Source organism: Thamnophis elegans, chromosome 2 (assembly GCF_009769535.1).
Source record: "Thamnophis elegans isolate rThaEle1 chromosome 2, rThaEle1.pri, whole genome shotgun sequence".
Classification (NCBI taxonomy): domain Eukaryota; kingdom Metazoa; phylum Chordata; class Lepidosauria; order Squamata; family Colubridae; genus Thamnophis; species Thamnophis elegans.
In genome coordinates this window covers 162,212,258-162,240,198 of record NC_045542.1, presented here as the reverse complement: position 1 = coordinate 162,240,198, position 27,941 = coordinate 162,212,258, and the positions used below count along the sequence as shown (strand labels likewise).

The following is a 27,941-nucleotide window of genomic DNA, read 5'->3' as shown; positions in this document are numbered from 1 at the left end:
AAGCTGGGGGTGCAATTTGCAAAGGGTGTTGCAAAGGGTGTTGCATGATGGGCTGTTGTTGACCAAGTCCGTGTCAACTGGGAGCGATCCACCCAGCTAGAGAGATTTTCCCCCTGGATGATCTGTCCTCAAGCCGATTCTTCAGCTCTTCCTTTTTCGCGAGAAGATTGAGAGAACTTTATACAAATAGCTTGCTCATATTATTGGGGGGGGGGGGGGGACGGGGACAAAAATTGTCATTTGATGTTAATGCCTTATTTTACTGCAACAGAGAGAGTCAGAAGTCAGTGATTCTTTCTCTTTCTTTTTTTCTTATTCTTCCTCACTTTTCTTCCCCCTCGTCCTCCGCACCGCTTTCCTATTTCGTATTTGGTATCTTATTATATTTTATAACTCAATACAAATATTAAACAAGAAGCCAATCCTTCAGGTCTTCCAAAGGCACTCCAACCTAGAACCAAAGAGAAATTTCATGAGAACAAATTTCCTGATTAGAACAAATTAATCAGTGGAACGACTTGCCTCCAAAAATTGTAAATGCTCCAACACTGGAAGTTTTGAAGAAGATGTTGGTGTAGGATTTCCTGCCTAAGGAGGGGGTTGGACTAGAAGACCTCCAAGGTCCCTTCCAACTCTGCTATTGTATTGTATTGTATTGTATTGTATTGTATTGTATTGTATTGTATTGTATTGTATTGTATTGTAAATGCTACGATGAGGCTATTCCTACAAGGATCAGGACTAAGCACGCCATGGTCTGTGACACTCTGTGGAAGTGAATGTTGGACTCTGAAGAAGCAAGATAGGAAGAATACCATTGGCACCTCTATAGTGTTAAAGAGGTGGGTCAGTGGCTAAGACTTCTCAATCAGTGGCTAAGCTTGTCAATCAGAAAGATCAGCAGTTTGGCAGTTCGAATCTCTACCACAAAGTGAGCTCCCATTTGGCAGTTCGAATCTCTACCACAAAGTGAGCTCCCATTACTTGTCCTGCCAACCTAGCAGTTCAAGAGCATGTAAAAATCAAGTAGAAAAATAGGGACCACCTTGGTGGGAAGGTAACAGTGTTCTGTTTGCCTTTGGCATTTAGTCATGCCGGCCACATGACCACAGAGAACGTCTTTGGACAGTGCTGGTCATCAAGAGGGAGCAGCGATTTAAAAAAAGCAGGCAAAGCACAGGAAGATCACTTAACTCGTTAGCGCCTCATTAGGGCTGAAAAAAAGCTTCAAAAAAGCTACATTCATAGTATAAGAAGTACCCAAATTTTCAGCTTCTTTTAGGGGAAGGAAAGTGCGACTTATACTCCAACAAATACGGTAAATTGTGTCTCCTCTTGGTTTTACAGGGATGGGTCCATGTGCTCCAATATCACTTTAAAAAAGCAGAAAGTGATTCTCTGCCCATGTTGAATGTTGCCCAGGAGCTGCAATCAAACCTACGACAAACCAACGTTGATGGCCTCCAAGCAAAACGAGCCGTTTCTTGCAATCAGATGGGTAGCAAGGCTGTTGAAAATGTCTTGGGAGGACCTACGCTGAGTCTAAGTGCAAAACATCAGCCCTTCCGGCAGTTTTGCTATCAGAAAGTTGCGGGTCCTGACAGGTTTGTAGTCGGCTCCACGAGCTTTGTCGACAGTGGTTGAAGCCAAAACATCACACCAAAGCGGAGATCTTGGATCTGGTGGTGCTGCAGCAATTCCTGACGATCTTGCCCCCAGAGATCGAGAGTTGGGTGAAGCAGTGTGGCGCAGACACCAGCTCGCAGGCAGTGGCCCTAGCCGAAGGCTTTCTCCTGAGCCAAGAGGAGGACAGGAAGCAGGAAGATCAGAAGGTGAGGGAGATGCCTCCTAGCTAATTTGAGAGGAGGTTAGATCTTCCTGGAAGTCACTGTTGTGGCCCGCCAGCAGAGCTGGCAGGAGATTCGGACAGTGAGGAGGTTGGGGAGGAACATGGGCCAGTCCTGGAGCCTGGGGAAGGCTCTGATGAGGTCTCTGTGTTGGAGGCAGAGAGAGGGCCAGGGCCATAAGCTGCCTCCAGAGTCAGACATCAGTGAGGCAGACGAACAGCTGGAGCCTGTTCCCAGTGTGCACATGCGCAGAGTTGCCACATGAAGAGAACAGCTGAAGAACGGGTTGACTTGGGAGTAAGGCTCCAGGTAGACGATGAATGGCCCCTCCCAGAGGAAATAAAAGAGGAGCGAAGGGGGAGTGGAGTTTGCAGGAGACAATTAGTTCACTTAATTGGTTGGTGACTCTCCGAGACTCCTTGTCAGGTTTTGCAGATATTGACCTGTCAGCTGTCCAAGCCAGGTAAGGTCTGTGACTATAAATCCTCCCTTGAGAGACTTTGCTGGATGTGAATGAGCAGAAGTCACAGTAAATTAATATAAGGGGTTTTTTTTGTTGGGACAAGGAGTTTGCTTCATGCTCTTGGGAAGCCTCGGTCAGAACAGTCACCCCTTCCTTAATCCCATCAGTTTTTTTCTGGGGGAAAAACTTCGTCTTTGGAGGAGATTGTGGAGATCCTTTCCCCAAATCTTGTCCTCTTTCTAATCTCTGTTCTTGGATGCAGATCCATGTCGGTGAAGTAGCTCCACAGTGGATCTTAGAAGGAGACCACCAAGAAGATACATCACTGGGTAAGGAATACGGAGCAATTTTCTATTGACTTTCTTCAAAAATAACTGTTATATTTGTTGTTGTTGACTTCCAAGAAATACTTTTAGGATTTTGTCTACCCATACTTCCGCATTCAAAAGAGTTTAAATGAAGAGGAAGATTTTGTTGACCTCTTTTCCCGTTGGATTGAAATACAGGTAGTCCTCAACAGTTCACTTAGTGACCATTCCAAGTTACAACGCCACTGAAAAAAATGACGAGCATTTCGAAACACGGTGGCGCAATGGTTAGAGTGCATTACTGCAGGCTACTTGTGCTGACTGCCGGCTGCCTGCAATTTGGCAGATCGAATCTCACCAGGCTCAAGGTTGACTCAGCCTTCCATCCTTCCGAGGTGGCTAAAATGAGAACCCAGATTGTTGGGGGCAACAGGCTGGCTCTGTAAACTCCTTATGAGAGGGCTGTAATAGCACTGTAACGTGCTATTGCTATTTTCACTCTTACAATCATTCCAGCGTCCCCAGGATCCCTTCTCAGATGTGTTAGGTGCTGAACCCCCCTCAGATTTGGCAACTAAACCGGCTCTGAACGATTGGTGCTGTAGTCACAGCCTCTGTTCCGGGCACCGAATTTGCTGAAGGGAACTTAGTGGAACAATGCTCCCTGCAGCTTGACCAAGACTTTGCCCAGTAGGAAAAGCCTGGCATGGAGATGGTTACAAGGGAAACATTTCTTTCCTTTCAGGGCCTGTTGACTTTGGAGAAGGTGGCTCTGGGCTTTACGGGGGAGGAGTGGGGGCTGCTGGATCCCGAGCAGAAAGCTTTGCATGAAGAAGTGATGGAGGAGATTAAGGAAATCGTGGTTTCTCTCGGTAAGCAGCCCTCCCCACAACGCTGTTTCTCAAAATCAGTGGGTCAAAGCCATCCTGTTAGTTTTTTTGAAGAGTCAGCCATTTGTCTCTGAGTTCCAGCCGGCCCATCCAGAAAGACTTCGTGTATTTACCGTATTTTTCTTTCATTATAGTGAGTTAAGCCTTAGTTACACAATTCCAGACATCCCTGTTTGCTTTTTATTTTTTTAAAACTGTCAAATTCTCTCTTATCTCTGGCTCCTTGTCATCTTTGCTTGTGCACATTCTTTGATTTTTACCTCTTAATTTGAATTCTATTTTTCCCCCAGAGGCTGAGACACAGCAGAGTGAATCTAAAGGAGAGCCAAGCAATCTGTTTTTTGAAGGAATCGAAAGTGAAGTAGAGAGAGAAAAGAAAATAACAAACTCTGAATTGGACAGTGAGGCCCGTGAAGGGCAAATAGAGAAAACAGCAGGCAAAAACGAGTGTGTGGTGTGTGGGAAGATCTCCAGTTGCAAATCCTCCTTTTATCTCCACATGGGATCCCACTCAGGGGAAAAACCGTTCCAGTGCCAAGTGTGTGGCAAGAGCTTCAAGCGGAGAGATATCCTGATTTCCCACCACCGAACTCACACCGGCGAGAAACCCTACGAATGCTTCAAGTGCGGCAAGTGCTTCAGCGACATCAAATACCTCAGCTCCCATAAAAGGATCCACACGGGAGAAAAACCATACAAATGCAAGGAGTGCGGGAAAGGCTTCAGTCAGAGCGCCAGCCTCACTTCCCATCTCCGGATCCACACGGGGGAGAAGCCGTACCAATGCCCGACCTGCAGGAAGGCGTTCGCTCAGCAGTCGAACCTCAACTCCCACCAGATCAGTCACACCGGAGAGAAACCCTACGAATGCCCGGAGTGCGGGAAGAGGTTCAGCCATGGGGCAAGCCTCACCCACCATCAGCAACTTCACACCGGGGAGAAGCCGTACGGATGTCTCGAGTGCGGGAAGAGCTTCAGCAGTAGCAAAAATCTCATTTCCCATCAAAGAATCCACACCGGGGAGAAGCCGTACACTTGCTTGGAGTGCGGGAAGACCTTCAGCCAGAAGGTGTACCTCATCACTCACGAAAGGATCCACACGGGAGAGAAACCCTATAAATGCCTTGAATGTGGGAAATCCTTCACCAGCAGCAAATACCTCCTTTCCCACCAGAAGATTCACACCGGAGAGAAACCGTATGCGTGCTTGGACTGCGGGAAGAGCTTTCGCCGGAAGTTGCAACTCGCCATTCATCGAAGGACTCACTGGTGAATGCTCCTTGAGGGGAGAAGCGAAAGGGATAGCAGTCATCTCTTTGAGGTACAGGCAGTCCTTGATTTACGGCCATGATGGAGCCCAACATTTATGTGGCTAAGCAAAACAGTTGTAAAAGGAGTTTTGCCCCATTTGCAACCTTTCTTTTCACAGTTTGGATCCCTGCAGTTGTTAAGTTACAAACCCAGTTGTTAAGCGAGTCTGGCTTCCTCGTGGACTTTTCTGGTCAGAAGGTCGCTAAAGTGGAATCCAGTGACCCCGGGACACTGCAACGGTCATAAATATCAACCAGTTGCCAAGCATCCGGATTTTGATCATGTGATTATGGGGACGCTGCATCGGATGAAAGTGTATAAAATAGTCATAAGTCACTTCTTTTAGTGCCATTGTAACTTTGAATGGTCGCTAAGTGAATGGTTGCAAGTCGAGGTCTACTTGTAATCCAGACAATTATGACCTTCCTCGCCAGAGCGCTTAAGTGAATCACTGCAGTTGTTAAGTTAGTCCCACGGTTGTTAAGTGAATCTGGCTTCCCCGTTGTCTTTCCTTGTCAGACGGTCGCAAAAAGTGATCAGGGAACATTGCAACCGTCATAAATATAAACCAGTTGCCAAGAATCCTAATTTTAATCACTGGACCGTGGGGATGCAGCGGCAGTCGTATGAGTGAAAAATCGCCATAAGTCATTATTTTCAGTAACTTTGAATGGTCACTAAATGAACTGTTGTAAATTGAAGACTTATCTGTACGGGGGGGGATGGGGATTTTGAGAGTATATATACAGAGGCTGCTTTTAGCACCACAAACAGCAGCAACAACGCCAGTGGAGAGGTAGGCCTTCCACTTGGAACTATGGGACCCAGCCATCCCTCTTATAGCCACTTCAAAGATTTACAGGTGTGGGCTTCAAAAATTTCAGTGCCAGTTTGCTGGGTGGGCATGGCCAGCCTCCTGCACCATGGCGAGGAGGTCATTTTGATCGCTCCAGGCTCCAGAGGCTTCCCTTGAGGGCGCGGCCAGCCAGGGGTGGGATTTGGAGGTTCCCCGAATCAGCCGTAATATTAGCCGTAAGAGCCAAGGTGGCGCAGTGGTTAAATGCAGCACTGCAGGCTACTGCTAGATCAGCAGGTCAGCGGTTCAAATCTCACCGGCTCAGGGTTGACTCAGCCTTCCATCCTTCCGAGGTGGGTAAAATGAGGACCCAGATTGTTGGGGGCAATATGCTGACTCTCTGTAAACCGCTTAGAGAGGCCTGAAAGGCCTATGAAGCGGTATATAAGTCTACTGCTATTGCTATTGCTATTAACTACGTGTTCTCCCGAACCTGAGCAAACCTGTAGCAGCCTACCCTGCTACACTTTTAATTCTGAATGGAATGGAATGGCAGAGTTGGAAGGGACCCTGGAGGTCTTCTAGTCCAATCTCCCATCCAAGCAGGAGATCCTACACCATTTCAGGCAAATTTCCACAAAGAAGAGGGAGTCAAGCTATTCTCCAAAGCACCTGAGGGCTGGACAAGAAGCAAGGGTGGAAAGAAAACAACCTAGAACTAAGGAGAAATTTCCTGATAATAAGAACATTTAGCCAGTGGAACAGCTTGCCTCCAGAGGTTGTGAATGCTCCAACACTGGAAGTTTTTTCAAAAGAGATTGAACACCATTTATTTGAAATGATATAGGGTTTGCTGCCCGAGCAGGAGGTTGGACTAGAAGACCTCCAAGGTCCCATCCAAATCTGCTGTGCAATGCCTGAGAACACATAGACAACCATGAAAAGAAACAAAGGGATAGCAAGAGTTCTCACACAAGGCACTGTGGGAAGTTATCATCCAGCCCTCTCCCAGAAAAAAATGAAATATCCTAGGAAATATTGAAAAGGCAGAATGTTTCTCTGGATGTGAAAAGAAGCATGTTTTAAAAGACAGAATAGTTGCCTGTAGCTTCCTGCCCACCCCCACTTTGTCAATAGGCCCATTAAGACTAGCCAGGCTAGCCCACTTTACATACACTTTACATCTACTTGTAATCCAGACAAGAAACCCATGTTCCACCGAGGCTTCCCGAGAGCATGAAGCAAACCCTTTTATTAATTTGCTGTGAATTCTGCTCATTTACATCCAGCAAAGTCTTTCAAAGGAGGATTTACAGTCACAGACCTTATCCGGCTTGGAGAGCTGCCAGGCCGATATCTGCAAAACGTGGCAAGGAGTCTCAGAGAGTCACGAACCAATTAAGCGAACTAATTGTCTCCTGCAAACTCCACTTCCCTTTTGCTCCTCTTTTATTTCCTCTGCGAGGGGCCATTCATCGTCCACCTTTGGCCTTACTCCCAAGTTGACCCCTGTTCTTTAGCTGTTCCCTTCGTCTGGCGCCTCTGCACATGCGCACACTGGGAACAGTTCCTGCATTTTATCCCCAGAGCTAGGGTGGGGCTTTGCCAGCAGCAGTGGCTCTTCTGTCCTAAGGATCGGCCCACAGATTTCCACTGCTCTCCTCTCCTCTGCCTTCTGCATATCCACGTGTCAGGCACTGGACCCAGCTGCACTGTTCCCTCTAAGGTGCGCGGCTGCGCGGCCGCGCACATGGCAAGAAACCCCCGCGCAGAGGTTTCTAACTGCCGCGTAGAGGTTTCTTTCAAAGCAAACGTGGGGAAGTCCTTTGCAGGCGGCTAGAACTGGCCGCCTGCAAAGGACCTCCCCAAACTTGTTTCAGCGGCAGCTCTCAGCCTGGGCGGCAGCGTCACGCAGGCTGTGGAAGGAGGGGGAGGAGGAGGGAACCAAAGAGAGGCTTTTGCCGAGTCTGCGCCCCACAGCCAGGACCGTCCTTGCGCCTCAAGCCGCGTTTCTTCCTGCAAAGCCCTTCTGGCGTCAAGCGGAACTCTCGGGTTGCCCGAAGGGCTTTGCAGGAAGAAACGTGGCTTGAGGCGCAAGGACGATCCTGGCTGTGGGGCGCAGACCCGGTAAAAGCCTCTCTTTGGTTCCCTCCTCCTCCCCCTCCTCCTCCTTCCACAGCCTGCGTGACGCTGCCGCCATAGGCTGAGAGCTGCTGCTGCCGCTGCTGCACAACTGAGGGAGGGAGAGCGAAAGCAGAGGTAGCCTCAAATTTAATTTAAATTCTTTAAAAGAATTTTGGATTTCTCCTCACCAAACCTTTAAGACTGAAAGTTTTTCCTAACATGAACTTGAGCTAATATACTTAATATGAGAAAGGTGCAGCAATTAACACTGCTTTTTAAAAAGAACAATATTTCTCAATTGTTTATCTGTATGAAGTCTGCCTATCTTAAGTTCCTACTATACAAAAGGTATTGCCTTCTAAGGCAACCTGTATACAATACATTAGTGGCCAATGTTACATTGCTCCTAATGACAAAATTAGAGTTGTGTTAAGCCTATGAAAAAAATCCCAAATGAATAAAATCATTATTAAGACCCAATGAAAAAATTACAAAAATTATGCATAAACTTTCATGTTCCCCAAATTTCCAATCCAAAACTTAACCCAGATTCTTCAGACATAGATTTGTAATTCAGAGTCAGACTCGATTATTAGAATGAATGCATTAATCAGGGGTGAATAATGTTGGTGAAATCTCATCTAACCTTCCATAATAATAACATACATACACAAATAGCTGACAGCCACATCTCTGAAACACTATTAAATCTGAACTAAATGTTTATCTAGAACTCAAATAAATAGCTGCTTTTTGGTTTTATTTTTTTAATATTTATCAGTCTCTCTTTTATTCCATACTTCTGGTTGAAAGACTATTCTATGTCATGCTAAACAAATGCATATTCTAGTGGCGGTGGGGGCTCGTTGGCATCTTCAGCAGCAGCCCTGCCTCCTGTGAAAAAAAACCGAAGATGGAGCAGATCCACGCAGATGACGTTGCTGCAACATGACTGGAGGAGGAATTCTGGGAGTCAGCAAGGCTTAAAGCTGTCAGGTTTGAAGACCCCTGGGTTTTTTTTTTCCTAAAGGGTTAGGGGTGCAAGGGTCTTGTAACTTGACAGCTTTAAGACTTGCGTGCTTCAATGCCAGAATTTCTGAGCCAACATTTTGGTCACTAAGCAGGACCGTTGTTAAGTGATACTGATATTATATAACACTTTTAATTAAGCGGGCACCTTGAATAAACATAACTTTGAGTTTCAAATAACACTGATTTCGTTGTTGTCTTAGGTGACATCTGTGAAAAAAATTCAGGTGCTCAGGCATGAAAATGTGCCGCTCAAACACTATACTTTTCCGCTCACACTGAAAAAAAATTAGAGGGAACATTGCCCAGCTGTTCCCCCTCTTCCTCATCATCCACCTCCAGACCTGGGGGCTGTTGACTCTCCAACTGAGGGCTGACGGACAGGTTCCACCTCTGTTTCTCTCTCTGCCAGCTCCATTCCCTCTTCCCCCTCGGAGCTCTCAGATTGCCTTGATGCTGACTCTGACTCCCACCCCTCCTCCTCCAATTGGCTGCTGGAGGGGCCGGTAGCCAACAAGCCACAACAGACCTGCAGTTGAACAGGACCAAAGAAAAGGCCTTCTGTACATCTATAGGATTCGCTGCTCCCTTTGTTCATGTTCTTTCACCAAATGTGACTATTATCTTTATTTATGGCGTGATTCGTTCCACGTAGATTTAGTTTTAGATGATGTTTTACTTTGTGTTCTATCTGCCTGTGTTTGCTATAGAACACTAGAGTCCTTTGTCATTTTCAAAATGACTCTTGTGTTAGTTTAAATCAGGGGTGTTAAACTCACAGCCTGCATGTTAGGAATATAATCTAACGGTTGGGTTGGCAATATATAAATCATATAGCAATGCTGTACCTATTTCTTTAAACCGTACTGTAAAATGTGATTGGTTGCTGGTTTTCCTCAATCAGCCATAAGAAGGAGCCAGAACGACTGTTAGCTCTCTGTTTTCGTTAGATGCTGGGCTGATCTGATCTGAGTGTTTTGGAAGCTGGCTGTTAGAAAGTGCCGTGAGCTATTGTAAGTTTTGCGATTGTTAACAAACTTTGTGTACTGACCTGATTATATGATATTGGACTATGTTATTTGGATTATCCCTTAACTGAAAGACGTTGATGACTGACTGACTGACTTATCCGTGTATGACTTGGACTGTTTAATGGACTCTGATACCTCTATTTCCACGAAAATAAAAGCCTATTTAAACTGCAGTGTCTCTGTATGCTGGTTTGTGTGTTCTCCAACACAACTCTCACAACGCTTCTCTGAACGTACTTGCTCTCCCAACAGGGAGCTTACCTAACACCGCAGACCAAATGCATTATGTACTGGCCACACCTGCTCCCGGTTTAGCGAAGGGGTGGAAAGTCACAATAAGTCATGGGACGACAACATGACACCCCGGGTTTAAGTTGCTGCTAGTTAACCTAAATTGTGAGTGAACACTCGAAAATCAGGGTGTGTTATAAATGCCGTAATGTTGTTATTAAAATATTGTGGGATTTCCAAGTAGAAACTGACTATGCACATGACACACCAGATGTAACGGTGGTTGAAAGAAGAAGGTGTGGATAATAGCAATAGCAATAGCAGTAGACTTATATACCGCTTCATAGGCCTTTCAGGCCTCTCTAAGCGGTTTACAGAGAGTCAGCATATTGCCCCCAACAATCTGGGTCCTCATTTTACCCACCTCGGAAGGATGGAAGGCTGAGTCAACCCTGAGCCGGTGAGATTTGAACCGCTGACCTGCTGATCTAGCAGTAGCCTGCAGTGATGCATTTAACCACTGCGCACACCTTGGATGTGGCAATACCACGGGGTAGTAGAAGAGAAGAGAAAGAATTGGAGAAGATCACAAAGTATCAAGATCTGAAAATCAAGGTTGAAAGATTAAGGCATAAACTGGCCATCATGGTCTCAGCAGATAACGGTATACTCCTGAAAAAGCACATTTGGGACAACCATAACCTAGATGACTAAGAATCTCTACAGACCTCTGTCTGGACAGTGGGGAATGGAAGGATTTATACATCTTGCAGGCAGCTGGTCCTTCCATTCCGCACTGTCCAGTCAGAGCTGAACAAGAGGGGGGGGGAGGGAGGGAGGGAGGGAGAGAGAGATGCTGAGAGTTCCTGGCTTTATGCCCTCTCTGGTCTTGATCTTGTATTCTGATTGGTTGTCAGACTCCCATGGGACCATGCAGGGGCAACTCTCTAGGCTGCGTTTTGAGTCCAAGTTTGGTTGAGCATTGCTTCTTCCCAGGGGCCCTGTGGTGAGATCGGTAAAGGGCTAACACTGTCATGCCTTAATCCCATCACACTGGAGATGAAGGGGGAGATCTTTGTTATGTACAATAGACCAGCCCAGGCTTTTTCAATGGCCCATTGACAAAGATGGGGGCTATTAAGAGTGAGTCTGCTTCCTATGTAAAAACATTTTCTCCATTTTTGATCCAGGGAAATATAATATTCTGTCTTTTCAATATTTCCCAGGATGTTCCATTTTTCTAGGAGAGGGGTGGGTGCTAACTTCCTACAGTAGGTAGTCTGTGTGCTAAATTTGGTGGATGGGGCAAGGAAGGGCAGTGAAATGGCTCTGCCTGAAGGGGGTAAATCTTTGTTATGTAGAATAGACTGCCCCAAGCCTTAATGGCCCATTGACAAAGATGGGGGGGTGGCTATTAAGAGTGAGTCTGTTTCCTGCCTAGAAACATATTTCTCCATTTCTCATCCAGGGAAATATAATATTCTGACTTTTTAATATTTCCTAGGATATTTCATTTTTCTAGTAGAGGGGTGGGTGTTCACTTCCTTCAGAGGTCTTCTAGTCCAACCCCCTGTTCAAGCAGGAGACCCTCTACCATTTCAGATTAGTGGCTGTCCAGCCTTTAAAAAAAAAGCCTTCAATGATGAAGCACCCACAATTTCTGAAGGCAAAGCTGTTCCACTACTTAATTGTCCTCACTGTTAGGAAGCTACTCCTTAATTCCAGGTTGCTTCTCTCCTGGATTAATTTCCAACCATTGTTTGTCTTCATTCCAGTGTTTTGGAAAATAAGTTGAACCCCCCCTCCCCTTCTTTGTGGCAACCTCTCAAATACTGGAATATTACTATCATGTCCCTCTCTAGTCCTTCTTTTGACTCAATTCCTGCCACAGATCCATCATATGTTTTCGTCTCCAGGCCTTTAATCTTCTTAGTTGCTCTCCTTTGCACTTTTTCCAAAGCCTCAACATCTTTTTGTAATGTGGGGACCAAAACTGGATGCAGTATTCCAGGTGTGGCCTTACTAAGGATTTATAAAGTGGTACTAATACTTCATCATTACATCCCTCGTATCTCTATCGTCATCTCTCTCCCCCCTCTCCCCATGTTTGATTTGTCAAACATGTACAAGATAGCAGGTATAAGTATGAACATGGACATGAACACAGGAACTGAGTACAAATAAATGGGGACAGTAGGACAGGGATGTTAGGCACGCTGGTGCCCTTATGCACGCCCCCTTTACAGACCTCTTAGGAATGGGGTGAGGTCCACAGTAGACAGTTTAAGGTTGAAGCTGGGTGGGGGTTTGAGGATGTAACTACGGAGTCAGGTAGAGCATTCCAGGCGTTGACCACTCTGTTGCTGAAGTCATATTTTCTGCAATCGAGTTTGGAGCAGTTAACCTCAAGTTTGTTATCTATTGTTTGCCCGTGTATTAGAAACAACTTACATCTAAATACTAGTAAGACAAAGGAGATGGTGCTACATTTCCGGAAGCACAGAGAGGAACCTGCCCCACTGTATATCGAGGGGGGGGGGGGCTGTGTGGAGAGGGTTTCCTCTTTTTAAATTCTTGGGAGTGCTTATTAGTCAAGATCTCACCTGGAAAAACAACAGGTCTCTGGTGATTGGAAAGGCCCAACAGAAACTTTATTTCCTTAGTGTCCTGCAAAAAAATCAGTGGAACAACGGCGGATAACCTCTTTCTATCGGCCCAACATAGAAAGTGTCCTCGCAAATTGTATTACAGTACGATATGCTGCTTTAACAGCTGCGGACAGGAAGGCATTACAGAGAATGATCAATTCGGCACAAGAAACCATTGGTTGCCCTCTGACACCACTGGATGACATCGCCAGATGTCGCTGCTTTAGCACAGTAAGGAAGATACTCACAGATGATTCACACCCCGGTCAGTGTCTCTTTACACTTCTACCATCAGGCAGAAGACATCAAAGCATAGCCAGCCGAACAAACAGGTTTAAAGATAGTTTCTATCCTTGGGCTGTGAGACTTTTAAACACAACCACAATCACTCCATGCACACACTAGGTTTTTTCTTTTTCTGTCTTTTTTCGTTTCTGTTATAATTTTGCACCAGAGAGGTTAAAAACCAATTTCGTTGGATTTAAGTACAATGACAATAAAGATTATACTTATTATTGAGGAGGAAGCTGAAGTAGTCATTGTCAGTTAGGACGTTGTAGCTGACAATTTTGTGTAATATGACCTACTAGGCGGTGTAGTTCAAGGTTGCCCAAGGCGAAAATTTCAAGCCTGGTGGCATAAGAGACTCTATTGTGAGCAGAGGAGTGGAGGACTCTTCTCGTGAAATACCTCTGGACCCGCTCAATTGTATTAATATCATCTTATATCATCATATCTCCGCATCCATCTGTGTAAATGTCCAAGCTTTCCTCTCTCCCTACTCTTCTTCCCTCCCCCTTTTTCTCCCCCAGCCCAAATCTGCCTCTTGGCTTTTGAAGGGTTACAGGGATGGAGGGAAGGGGATTCCTAGAGTGGAAGGAAGGAAGGAAAGAAAGAAAGAGGGAGGGAGGGAAAGTTTGGGGAGGGGAGGGGGGCCCCTCCACGACCAAGCCACCTCCCCATCCGGACTGGCGAGCCTATCCTCCGCAGCAGCGCCGGACGGGGAGGTGGTGGAGGGAGAGAGGGATCCGAGCGAAGAAGGACGAATCGGATGCGAAAAGGGTGGGGCGAGGTGGGAGCCGGCCTGGGGGCTGAGTTTGGGTCTGGGGTCCACCCGCCCTCCTGCTCAGCGTCTCCCCGGGCCTTTGTTTCCCCATCCGAAGGGCGGCGGGGGGAGCGGTGAGTCCGGATCTTCAGCGGGGGGAGCGGTGAGTCCGGATCTTCAGCCTTGCCTTTGGGGGGGGGAGGAAGGGGGAGAGATGGGGGGATGGATCGAGCTGCAAAACAGGGCGGAGAGGAAGCCAGGCGCGGTCCAGCTGCGCTTGGAGAGACAATGCAAGGAGGCCTTTTGAGTGGGGGGTATCGGAGGGGGAGAAGGGAAAACAGCAGGTGAGAAGGATCAAGCCTCCCCCCCCCCCCGGCCGGGACCCCCAAATCTCTGCCCCCTTTGCATGCGATTTCTCCCTCCGGGGTTATATTGTCGCGCCTACAGCTGTTTCCCGAGCCTTCCCCGCCTCCGATCCCGTCTCTTTTGGGACGGGAAAGGAAGAACCGGCGGAGCCACGAAGGGGGCCGTAGCGTTTCACCCCGGTGCCTCCGGATCGGGGTCTCCAGAGAGCGCTGGGTGGAGGGAGCCGTTTTTAAACAGGGTTGAACTGGGAAAAAGTTAACACGGCTTCAGGTTTGGTCTGTGCTTATTCATTGGGAGGAGGATGTTTTTTTTGGGGGGGAGGGGTACATAAGACCCCTGTTGGAAGAAATTTCCTCCTTCTGGGTTCAGTTCCAGGTGGGGGAAAAGAGACTGGAAATATGGAGAGTGCTTGGAAAGATGATTTTAATGGTGGACAGGACCACAGGGCTTGAGGTCCTGGGGGGAAAAGGTGATCACATGCTTCCAGATGTTGGGTGAAGAAGAGAAGGTCTGAAAGTTCCTGGCTTTATACTCTCTGTTTGGACCCCACCTGTCTGTTTCCTATTCCTGTGTAAGAAATGTATTCTGATTGGTTGTCAGACTCCCATGAAGCCATGCAGGGGCAACTTTGTAGGCTGTGTTTTGAGTCCAAGTTTGGTTGAACATTGCTTCTTCCCAGGTGTCCTGTGGTGAGTTTCTGTAGAAGGCTAATCCTACCATTGTTATGTAGACTAGCTCAGGCTTTATTTCAATGGCCCATTGACCAAGGAGCAGGCTGTTAAGAGTGAGTCTGTTTCCTGCCTAAAAACATGTTTCTCCATTTCTTATCCAGGGAAATATAATATTCTGCCTTTTCAGTATTTCCTAGAATATTTCATTCTTCTAGGAGAGTGGGGGTGCTAAATTCTTACACCCCCTCCTCTATTTTTCTCCATAGCAGTAACAATCCTGGGAAGCAGAACTGGCCTTATTAAAGAGTTGAAACTTTTTCAGCCTTAGCCACTTTTAAGGTGGGTGGACTTCAACTCCCAGAAATCCCCAGCCTTTGTTCTTACAGATTAACAACCCAAAACCTACTTATTTATCCAACAAAACTATTTAACCTGAATAATGAGGTTTTGTCTTAGAAAAAAAACAGCTAATACAGATTGACAGAGTTGGAAGGGACCTTATAGGTCATCTAGTCCAACCCCCCCCAAGCAGGAGACAAGGGTCGTAAGTGTGAAAAATGGTCATAAATCACTTTTTTTCAGAGCCGTTATAACTTTGAACAGTCACTGAATGATCTGTTGTAAGTCGAGGACTATAACAAAATAACGTTTCCTGAAGTGAAATCCTGAAGTGAAAAACAATAAGCCCTCCCCTTTAATAAGCCCAAGGCCATATTTTGTGGGTCAAAAAAATATAAGACCCTGTCGTATTTTCGGGGAAACACGGTAGGTAGATAGAGAGAGAGAAAGAGAGAGAAATACAGTAGGTAGGTAGGGAGAGAATATAGGTAGGTAGGTAGGTAGGTAGGTAGAGGGATAGAGAGAAATAGAGAGAGAGAAATACAGTAGATAGGTAGGGAGAGAGAGAGAGTAGGTAGGTATATATATAGGTAGAGGGGGAGAAAGAGAGAAATACAGTAGGTAGGTAGGGAGAGAATGTAGGTAGGTAGGTAGAGGGATAGAGAGAGAGAAATAGAGAGAGAGAAATACAGTAGATAGGTAGGGGGAGAGAGAGAGAGAGAGTAGGTAGGTAGGTATATAGATAGAGGGGGAGAAAGAGAGAGAAATACAGTAGGTAGGTAGGGAAAGAGAGTAGGTAGGTAGGAAGATGTTTCCAGGTGTATTTATCCATGTGCTGGAGAAGGAAATTGCTGACAACCTATAGCACCTAAAACTTTGTTTTTGCTGGCACCGCAGACCAATGTAATTCTCATCAACCACACTAACTAAACAGCTTTCCGAAAGGGGAAGGGAGTTTTTGCACTCTGCAAACCTCCCCAAAACGGCCCGTTTTTCCTGAAAACAGGCCATTTTTTTATCAAGCAAATTGCATGCGTAGCCTTATGGAGGTGGTGCAGTGGTTAGAGTGCAGTACTGCAGGCCACTTCAGCTGACTGCAATCTGCAGTTCAGCAGTTCAAATCTCACCGGCTCAAGGTTGACTCAGCCTTCCATCCTTCCGAGGTGGGTGAAATGAGGACCCAGACTGTGGGGGCAATATGCTGACTCTGTAAACCGCTTAGAGAGGGCTGAAAGCCCTATGAAGCGGTATATAAGTCTAACTGCTATTGCTATTATACAGTGCTCCCGGGGACTAGGGGGGCAAAATGCCCTGTTTTTCACTCATTTCTGCCTTCCCCAGCCCCCAGGAGATCTCTGAAAGCCTCCATAAGGCTATGCACAGCCGTTTTGGTAAAGAGGGTGGTGTTTCAGGAAGCAAAAAAATGCTGTATTTGGTGTATAAGACGCACCCAGATTTTCAGCCTCTTTTTAGAGGAAAAAAGGTACATCTTATACTCCTAAAAATACGGTTTGTCACCCACTGACTCATCTCAATTGTATGTATTGCCCCCGTCCTCTTTTTTGCTGTCAGAAGACTTCAGGAACTTCTTCATCCAGTAAGGTCCACAAGGCTTTCCTGAAGGCCTCTGCAGAGCTCCAGATCGATCTGAAGCTCTGTTGTCAGCTACAGAGGCCTTCAGGAAAGCCTTGGCAGCAGAAGAAATGGGCCAAGGCCTGGCTGCAACTATCCGAAGGGAAGTAGTAGGCCAGTTCTAACCCCTCACTATCCCCACCCTATCTTAATTTTTACCCATCACCCTGGAGAGGGCGGGGTCTTAATTGCGCCTTATTTGTTCAGGCAGATCCTGTGAACGCAGCAGCCGTCTTTTGCAAACTAGGGTTTAAGGTTTTTTATCCGCAACATGTGAATCAGGTCTTGGTTTTTTTGCTTGTCTGCAGGCAGAAGAGCTGGGGAAAAGCTGCATAGTGGTGTCCTCTGTCGCAGGGGTCCATCCAAGCCCTTTGGGGGCTCAGCAGGACTTGGCACCCTGCTGTCCGGGCCATTCTTTGGCAGGAAGAGAAGGTATTGAACAATGCCGTCAGAAATGGCCTTGCAGGAGAGGCCAAACATGGCCGAGCTGGATCACAGATCGGGGAAGAAATCAGGGAAGAAGGAGATCTGCCCAGTGGCCAAAACAAATTATCACCTCCGGGGTTCAAGCAGTGGAGAACCCGGGGTGCAGAAGGTCACGATCAAGGACGTGCCCAGTTCTGATGTCCGGCGAGAACAATTCCGGCAGTTCGCCTATCAGGATGCGAAGGGTCCCCGAGAGGTTTGCAGCCAACTCCACGATCTTTGCCACCAGTGGCTGAAGCCGGAGAGGCACTCCAAGGCTGAGATGCTAGATCTGGTGATCCTCGAGCAGTTCCTGGCCGTCCTGCCCCCAGAGATAAAGAACTGGGTGCGGGAATGCAAGGCGGAGACCAGCTCCCAGGCGGTGGCCTTGGCCGAAGGCTTCCTGCTGAGTCAGGCGGAGGAGAAAAGGCAGCAGGTGAGGACAGGGCTTTGATTGAGGATCTCTTGACTGCTTTCTGCTCATTACATTTTGGAATGGGATGGAATGTGACTACTCCAATACTGGAAGTTTTTAAGAGATTGGATAACCCTTTGTCTACAATAGTAGAGCAGGCAATTGGACTAGAAGACCTCCAAGGTCCATTCCATTCCACAACTTCTGGAGGCAAGTTGTTCCACTAATTAATTATTCCCACTGCCAAGAAATTTCTCCTCAGTTCTAAGTTGCTTCTCTCCTTGATTAGTTTCCATCCATTGCTTCTTCTCCTGCCCTCAGGTGCTTTGAAGAATAGTTTGACTCCCTCTTCTTTGTGGTAGCCCCTGAGATATTTGAAGACTGCTATCATGTCTGCCCTAGTCCTTCTTTCTATTAAACTAAACATACCCAGTTCCTGCAACCATTCCTCATATGTTTTAGCCTCCAGTCCCCTAATCATCTTTGTTGTAGAGGTAGTCCTCCACTTACAACTGCAACTGAGCCCTAAATCTCTTGTTGCTAAGCAAGACAGTTGTTAAGTGAATATTTCCACATTTTAAAAACTTTCTTGCCATAGTTGTTAGGTGAATCACTGCGTTTGTTAAGTTACCGTATTTTTTGGAGTAAGACACACCTTTCCCCCCCTAAAAGAAGGTGAAAAATAGGGTGTGTCTTATACACTGAATATAGCCCCACCCACTGACGGGCCCCAACCCTTTGGCCTCTGCCTCCCAACAATTTACTACTTTGCAGCAAATGGGGGCTTGCGGAGGCTTCAATAAGATATAGCAATCCCTGCAGCCTGTAACAGCTGATGATCTGGAGAAATTGAAAGTGAAATTTGCTCCACTTGGCAAATTGCTGGGAGGCAGATTTTTTTTCTTGTGTTAATCAGACTGTTTGCTGCAAGGAGGTAAGTCCACAACTATAAATGCCTCTAGAATGTTCAAATTATTAGGCTTATTTTTAAAAGACTGTTTTATTACTATTCTAGACAACTTAACAAAATGAAGAAGCCTTTTAAAATAAATGCTTGAACTGAATGCTATTGTTTTAAAAAGTGATATTCGTTTAAATAGCAGAGAATAACTATACTTCCAGAAAGCACATCCATTTTAACAGCATCTGTACAAGTATAGTCTGAAATATAACACTACAAGCAGTGTATATTGTCTGTACTGTTTGCTGTTTGTTGCAAGGAGGCAAATTGCTGGGAGGCAGAGCCAGATATTTTTCCCTTGTTTTCCTCCCCAAAATTTAGGTGTGTCTTATACTTCAGAGTGTCGTATACTCCAAAAAATGCAGTAATAACATGGCTGCTCAGTGAATCCCTGTTGACTTTGCTTGTCAGGAGGTCACAAAAGTGGATCATGTGACCCCAGGACACTTCAGCCGCCATAAATATGAGCCAGTTGCCAAGCATCTGAATTTTGATCACAGGGCGACAGGGATGCTCCAACAGTCGTAAGTGTGAAAAATGGTTATGTCACTTTTTTCAGAGCTGTTATAATTTTGAACAGTCACTAAACAAACTCTTGTAAGTCGAGGACTATAACACAGTAACAAAGTTGGAAGAGACTCTGGAGGTCATCTAGTCCAACCCCCCACCCAAGCAGGAGGCCCTGCACCATTTCTGACAGATGGCAGTCCAGTCTCTTCTTGAAAGCCTACAGTGATGAAGCTCCCACAACTTCCGAAGGCAACTTCTGTTCCATTGGTTGATTGTTTTCACTTGTCAGAAAAAAATTCCTTATTTCTAGGTTGAATTTCTCCTTGTTCAGTTTCCATCCATTATTCCTACTCCCTGTATTTCTTCTCTCGTCTTTCTCTTTGCTCTTTGGGGTTAATTGTTTTCTTTTTCCTTTGAAGGACCGAGTTGTGACAGAACCCACCAACTTTCCCAGGGTAGGGAAAAAAACACAAGGGCCTCATTTAAAGCCACCCATAAGGCGGATCAAGCAAGAAGTAGACAAAATTGCCATTCCATTAGGTAAGTGCTTGGAGGCTATTTTCTAGCTTTGCCTTTTGCTTGCAAGTGTAACTAAAATTATACTAACCGCTTTTCTTTTCTTTTTCATGTTTTATTTATGTAACATCCAATTTTAATCATACAGTGTGTTCTGGGTACAATTATGCTTAAATAATCATATTATACATCTTTGTTATAGTTCCTCTCCATATTAATAATATAATAACATTAATATTTAACATTTGAGATCATCTTCTTTAACAGCTGTCCTCCAATTTCCTCCAATGGTATGTCCTCCTTTATAACTTCTGTTATTTAGCCATTGATAAATTATGTCCCATATCAAAAAGTATTCGGTTTCTTCTTTATCCTTAATAATAAGTGTTAATCTATCCATTTCTGTGCAGTCTAATATTTTCTTAATCACATTCCCCTCAGATGGGATCTCATCATCTTTCCATTGTTGTGCAAATACAATTCTAGTTGCAGTTAAGATATGCAGGATCAAGTATGTGGTCTTTTTATCATATATTTCAGGTAGAATGCTCAACAAAAATATCTCTGGTTTCAAATCTATATATTGTTTTATCATTTTTTTCCAGCCATGTATGTATTTTCAGCCAATATTTTCTTGCTTCTGGGCATGTCCACCACATATGATAGTATGAACCAGAAGCTTGCTTACACTTCCAACATTTTGCTGATCTACCGTATTTTTCGGAGTATAAGATGCACCTTTTTCCCTCAAAAAAAGAGGCTGAAAATCTGGGTGTGTCTTATACACTGAATACAGCATTTTTGGCCTCCCGAAATCCTGCCCCTTCAGCAAAATGGCCGTGCATAGACTTTAAGAGGCTTTCGGAGTGCTCCTGGAGTCTGGGGAGGGCAGAAATTAGGGGAAAATGGGCTGTTTTTTGCTCAATTTTTCCCCAGCCCCCAGAAGTACTCTATAAGCCTCCTGAAGACTATCCATGCCCTTTTTCGACAAAAAATGAGCCCTTTTTTGTGAAAAACGGGCCATTTTTTGCTCATTGGGGGGGCACTCCCCCCCCCCCGGGCATTCTGCAAACCTCCTAAAGGCTATTTGTGCCCTTTTGGGGGGGGCATTTTCGGGAAAAACGGGACCATTTTGGGGAGATCTACAGAATGCATCTTATATTCCGGTGCATCTTATACTCCGAAAAAATACAGTATCTTTAAACATTTTTTGCCAATCTTGCCGGTGCAAAGTGTCATCTATAAAACATTTTATACAGATTTTCCTTAAATGTAAGGTATAGCAATCGCTTTTCGGTTCTGAACCAATGCAAACGTAAATCTGGATTAGGCAGCTATTTGAAATTAGCAGCATATTCTTTCTCCTAAAAAGGCTGTCATGATAAGATAGTCAGAATTTTAAAAAGCTCTCAAGGCAAATGCGGAATGCCCCTCCAACTCCCAGGAGCACTCTACAAGCCTCCTAAAGGCTATGCATGCCCTTTGTGGGGGGCAAAAAATGGGGCATTTTTTGCTCATTTTTGCCCACCCCGCCAGGAGCACTTTGCAGGCCTCTCAAACTCTCTGCATGCCCCGTTTTCCACAAAAAATGAGGTGTACAGAGGATTTGGAAGGTGCAAAAACTTTTTTAAAAATTTACCTCTTCAAAATCTTGGTGCGTCTTATACTCCAAAAAATACGGTAATTATATTGACTTGCCTGGGAGTCAGCCAGAGCTGGTTTTGCTTTCATTCTTTGCCAAAATGCTGTACTCAAGTAAAGTTTTGCATTAAGAGACTGGATCCCCTCAACAGTGCTTGCTTAGTTGGGTTCATCAGTCAGAACTTTGACACTGAGTTTGCCTTCCAGATCCCAGAAATCAAATCATCTTTGCATTTTTTTCCCCCTGTCTCTCTCAGGGAACGAACCACAGCTGGCCACTGGATGTAGCCCACCTTCTACACAGTTGGATCAGGTAAGGGAATAATCTCTCAGAGAGATAACTCGGGATTCACCTCCTTGGATTCGAAAGAATTTTTCTGCTGTCAGATACAGGTAGTCCTGTAGACTTACAATCATTCAAAATTACGACAGCCCTGAAAAAAAACACAACATAACTATTTTTCACCCTTAACAACCACCGCAGCATCTCTGTCAAAATTCAGACACTTAGGGACCAGTTCATATTTATGACGGCGTTGCAGTGTCTTGGGGTCATGGGATCCCCTTTTGCAACAAACGAAGTCCACGGGGAACCCAGGTTCACTTAACAACCATGTTACCAACTTAACAACTGCAGTGATTCATTTAGCAACTGTGGCAAGCAAGGTGGGACAAAATTCACTTAACCACTCTCTTACTTAGCCCCAGAGATTTTGGGTTCGATTATGGCCATAAGTCAAGGACTAGCTGTATATCCCTAAAGAACCCTTTACAAGGACCTAGGGGCCTCCTGTTCAGTTCCACTGGATATTCAAGAAGGACCCCACTCCCCCCCCCCTTGGACTTCGCTAAGAAATGTGCTGCTTTAATTGTGATAATATGACATTTGCTGCCTTTTAGGTGATGCTTGAGGAAGTCTCTGTGACTTTTAGCGAGGAAGAGTGGGCGCTGCTGGATCCCGACCAAAGAGCCCTGCACAGGGATGTGATGGCAGAGAACAGTGGCATCACCTCCTCTTTGGGTAAGTTTCCTCTTAGAAAAAAAGAAAAAGGGCAGGGAACAACACAGTTTAAGAAGGAAAAATATGAATATTGAATGGTACCCATGAAAGGAAGATTAGGAATCCTTTTGGATTATATACAAAAGTCAATAAAAAAGAATTAAGTTAGATACAGTTATAAGTTTTGATTATTAGGGGTAAAATACTATGATACAGGACATAGTGAAATAAATGAGGGATAATGATGACTATCTATCTATCTATCTATCTATCTATCTATATATATATATATATATATATATATATATAGCAATTTGGAAAGGAGATTAGAAAAGTCTGTTATTAAATATTATGGATGTTTAGCTAGAATAGGACATAAGGATTCAGTGTTATTGGAGGATTTTAGAAATCTTAAATGCCAGTATGTGGTTATGTATTAAATTTTGGTATATTTTATGATGAAGGGCGTTTAAATAATTAAAGAAAATGGAGGTATGATGATGGTAACATGTATAAATATTTGAGTTAAAATACTTGAGTTAATATGAATTATGCTTGATGAGTAGGGAAGAGATGCACGAAAACCTTTTGTAACCAACTGATACACTTTCTACAGTATGTAAAGTAGGAAGATCCTTTGTGTGTTGTGTTTGCTTTGAAAATAAAAAATATATAAACTCTTTAAAAAAAACTAAATTAAAAGAAGGAAAAATAAAATAATTTAAAGAAGCAAATTCCACCCTTTGCAGCAGGGGTCCCCAGCCCCCCGGTCCATGATCCATTGCTGGGCCTATTGGGAACTGGGCTGCAGAAGTGGTGGGCTAGGGTGCAACACTGCCATTTGTGAAAATGCCACATGCAAAACCATCCCCTCTTCTCTCCCCATCCACCCCGGCAACACTTCCACTGGCCCACCAAGCTGGAAAGATTGGAGACCACTACTTTACAGGAGCTGGTCTTCTGGTTTCTAGCACTCCTGGGTGTGCAAAGAGCAGTTGGTTGATGTGCATGTGCGTGCTGGAACCCAGAAGAGCAGCTGGCAATGGTACACATGCCCTGAGAGGGGTAGATTCATTTAATAACCATCCAATTCACTTAACAACTGCAGTGTAGTTGTTACAATAAAGAAGAAGAAGAGTTGTAAAGTTGGGCATGACTCACTTAACAATTCTGATCTTAATTATAATCGTAAATCAAAGGTTGCCTATTGAAGTTTGTTAGTACTATTGTTTTTCTAGATGGATGGATGGATGGATGAATGGATGGATGGATGGATATGCTAGAGAGAGAGAGATTAGATTGACAGACATGATAGATTAGATTAGATTAGAATGGTAGGTCGGTAGAGAGATGGATGGATGGATAGGATAGGATATAAAGAGAGATTAGATTGACAGACATGGTAGATTAGATTAGATTATATTGATAGGTAGATAGAGGTAGATGATGGATGGATGAATATAATAGAGAGATTAGATTGACAGACATGATAGATTAGATTGGTAGGTAGGTAGAGGTGGGTGGGTGGGTTGGTGGGTGGGTGGATGGATGGATGGATGGAATGGAATGGAATGGAATGTAGAATGCCAGACTTCATTTTATAATTTACCCAAAATCTTTTTGTTTTTCCCTCCTGCCAGGATGTGACTGGCCAGAGAGTGAAAACAGAGAAATCCATGAGATATTGTTTGGGAAAATTGGAAGCGAAGAGGAGGACAAGCAGAGACCAGACACCGAAGCTGGCAGAGTGAAGGATGAATCTCCGTGTTCTTACAACACCGAATTCTACGAGCTTCCGGTCCGCGAAAAAATAGAAGACGGGATCGAATGGAGCCAATGCCTTCTGTGCGGCAAAGCCTTCGACTGCCAGTCGAGCCTGATTGCTCACTGGGAGAGCCACACCACCAAGAAGCCCTACAAATGCTTGGAATGTGGGAAGAGCTTCAGCACCAGGCAGTACTTGGGCTGCCACCGGCGGGTCCATACCGGGGAGAAGCCCTTCAAGTGCGCCAAGTGCGGGAAAAGCTTCAGCACCAGGCAATACCTCTCCTGCCACCAGAGAATCCACACCGGGGAGAAGCCCTTTAAGTGTTTGGAGTGCGGGGAGACCTTCTGCTGGGCCAATTCCCTGACCTTGCACCAGATCGTACACACGGGAGAGAAGCCATTCAAGTGCCTGGTGTGCGGGAAAAGTTTCAGCCGAAGCACCAGCCTTTCTTCCCACCAGAGGATCCACACTGGGGAGAAGCCATACAAATGTTTGGAGTGTGGCAAGAGGTTTATCCACAACACCAGCCTCACTTACCACCAGCAGCACCACACCGGCGTGAAGCCCTACAAGTGTCCCGAGTGCGGCAAGAGGTTCAGCCACAGGACAAGCCTGACCTACCACCAGCGCAGTCACACCGGCGTGAAGCCGCACGGCTGCTTGGAGTGCGGGAAGAACTTCAGTACCCGCCAGTACCTCATCTCCCACCAGAGGATCCACACGGGAGAGAAACCGTATAAGTGTGCCGAGTGTGGCAAGCGCTTCGTCCACAGCACCAGCCTCAGTTACCACCAGCGCCTTCACCGCGGGGAGGAGCCCTTCCAGTGTTCGGACTGTGGGAAAGGTTTCATTACGCGCCAGTGCCTGACTTCGCATCGCCGGATCCACACGGGGGAAGAACCCTTCAAATGCCTGGAGTGTGGGAAGACCTTCCGGAGACGCACGAGCCTTATTTCCCACCAGACCATCCACATGGGAGAGAAGCCGTACAAATGCCTGGAGTGCGGAAAGAGCTTCACGACAAGTAAATACATCCTGTCCCATCAGAGGATCCACACCGGAGAGAAGCCTTACAAATGTCTGGAGTGCGGACAGACCTTTTGCTGGGCTAACTCCCTCACCTTGCACCAGATCACGCACACGGGGGAGAAGCCCTTCAAATGCATGGAGTGCGGGAAGAGTTTCAGCCGAGGCACAAGCCTTACCTCACACCAGCGGATCCATACCGGCGAGAAGCCGTACAAATGTTTGGTGTGTGGGAAGAACTTTAGCACCAACAGGTATCTGACTTGCCACCAGCGGATCCATATTGTGGATAAAGCTTATAAATGCCTGGTGTGCGGGAAGAGCTTTAGCACCAGCAAATACCTCAGCTGCCATCAAAGAATTCACACCGGGGAGAAGCCATTTAAATGCTTGGAATGTGGAAAGAGCTTCTGCTGGGCGTATTCCCTTACTTTACATCAAAGAATCCATGCAGGTGAAGATGGATTTAAATGCTAGGAGTATGAAAATTACTCTGGTTTTGGAATTTTTTTTGGAGGGGACGGAAGGATGAAGGAGCCCTTATTGTGGAAGGATTTTGGGGAGGAAAAACTATAGAAATCATTGTGGAAAGAGGTTTGTGTACAACACGGACTCCATTTCTTTGCATTAGATATGAATTTATTTATATATACATATATGTGATTGATATTTTTTTTTTGGTGTGTTGGCCCAATGTGGTTGTCCAGTGTTTCCGATGGCTTCTTTTGCCAGCCTCGCTTCTCAGAACTGGGAACTGGATTTGAATTCTCAGCTTGCGCTACATCTAAGCGATCATCGGACCTTAATTTGAATTCTTGGAGCGAGAAAGAAAGGGCGTTATTCTGTGCAGTGATCTCGCTTCTCAATGAGGACCAGAGACGCAAGAGGATCTGTAGAAATGCCTGGAGTTTTGCAGAAGTTTTTCAGTTGGAGATGACGATTCAAGGATCCCCACTAGGAATATGCTAGAATTTAGGAGGAGTGGTGCGGTGGCCTAAAGGTGGAGCTCTCACCTCTCAATCGGGAGGCTGTGAATTTGATCCTAGTTAGAGGCAGATATTTCTCTCTCTGCTGAACAAAACTCCGCAACGGCAACAGGAAGTGCATCCAGCCATTAAACCCTGCTAGTGCCATTCACTTGCCCAGACACCACCTTTGCAAGGGATTATGGGGTTAAAAGAGGATGTTGCTAGGAATTTAGGATTGCTCATCCATAGTATATCAAGATCCCTTGTGGGTTCGTATCAAATTGAACTTTTAAAGCTCTATGATTTTAAGAATAGCTCATCATCATCAACGTTGTCTTACCTATTTCTATAAGTATCTTCTGATCCTTGGCCACCAAGTCTCCCTCAGCTTACTAACCGAAATGCTTGACTCTCCAGTTTTGAGAGTCCTTAAGTAATGTGCCGCTTCTCAGTGCTTTACAGCCCTCTCTAAGCAGTTTATAGACTCGGCCTATTGCCCCCAATAATCCAGATCCTCATTTTACCGACCTCGGAAGGATGGGAGGCTGGTGAGCTGATGAAAATCGAACTGCTGTCAGCTGGCAATCAGCAGACGTAGCCGGCAGTACTGCATTCTAATCACTGCGCCACCACGGCTCAGTACCACCAAGTCTTCCAGCACGGAATTTCAAGAAGACGATACGGCTTCCAGCAAGCAGAATCTGTTTGCCAGAGTCACGTTTACTCTCTTTCCTGCAGCAAATGCAACAACATTCAAGATTGCCGGAGTGGAGGGGGATAATTTTGTGGGTGTTCCCAATTCATTCTTACTGTTTTGTTTTTTTTAAATTAAGAGTTATATCCTGCCTTTCATCCTGGAGCCTCCCTCACGGGGAGCTTATCTCCCCAGCAAAATTCTGCAAGCTAAACAGCTCAAAATCAACCATAAGATTTCCACAACGGAAGGTGGATTTAAACTCAGATCTTTCCCTTCTGGTCTAATCCCAAACATTGCTCTATTGTCATAAGAATCCATAGAGGGGAGGAGGACGTGGGGGAGAGGGAGACACCTGTAGCTGTGTCCTAGTGTAAATCTCAGCCCTGGCTTAATTGTATGTGGCATCAACATGCAGGTACCCAAGAAACTGGTGTGATGAAAATCATCTGGTGGGTTTTGTGCTGGAGGGTAGATTTGAACTCTGGTCTCTCCTGAATAATCTAAACCCAGAATTGCCAGTAAGGCCTTCTTTGGAAGGGATGGCGCATCCTCGGACTGATGTTTTGCAATAGGGGCCCACAATGCATTGCAACCATTCCAAAATGTGACTGCTGGACCCCGAAAGATTGGCCATCCCTGCTTTAGCCTCTCTGGATCTAGTTCTCCTCGTTCGTTTCCTCTTCCTCCAGGCTGACTTTGAAAACATTTTGGGACTACTGTTGCCAAACCAATGACTCGGAACAGGCCGAATGGACCATTCCTTTCTGGGGTTTCTCCTGGCTGTGTTTCCCACCCATTGTTCTGACCAAGGCTTCCCAAGAGCATGAAGCAAACTCCCTGTCCGGACAAAAACCCCTTTTATTAATTTACTGTGAATTCTGCTCATTCATATTCAGCAAAGTTTTTCAAGGGAGGATTTACAGTCACACACCTTATCTGGCTTGGAGAGCTGACAGGCCAATTATCTGCAGAACTTGGCAATGAGTCTCGGAGAGTCACGAACCAATTAAGAGAACTAATTGTCTCCTGCAAACTCCACTTCCCTTTCGCTCCTCTTTTATTTCCTCTGGGAGGGGCCATTCATCGTCCACCTGTGGCCTTACTCCCAGATCGACTCCTGTTCTTTAGCTGTTCCCTTCGTCTGGCAACTGTGCATGCACACACCGGGAACAGGCTCCAGCTGTTCGTCTGCCTCACTGCTGTCTGACTCCAAAGGCAACTGATAACTGGCATACGGTTCTGG

The 27,941-nt window shown here is 45.6% G+C and overlaps 1 protein-coding gene across 1 annotated transcript; it reads left to right on the top strand.

Annotated features, from left to right (window-relative positions):
- The first annotated feature begins 714 nt into the window (after positions 1–714).
- LOC116502519 (zinc finger protein 420-like) lies at positions 715–27,567 on the top strand. The gene is made up of 10 exons (XM_032208398.1): positions 715–846; positions 1,605–1,832; positions 2,573–2,639; positions 3,799–4,777; positions 14,976–15,028; positions 17,184–17,632; positions 19,502–19,622; positions 21,497–21,552; positions 22,140–22,260; positions 23,880–27,567. Exons 1-10 carry the CDS (start codon positions 715–717, stop codon positions 25,508–25,510), a joined length of 3,837 nt encoding a protein of 1,278 aa, XP_032064289.1. The 3' UTR covers positions 25,511–27,567.
- The last annotated feature ends 374 nt before the right edge of the window (positions 27,568–27,941 follow it).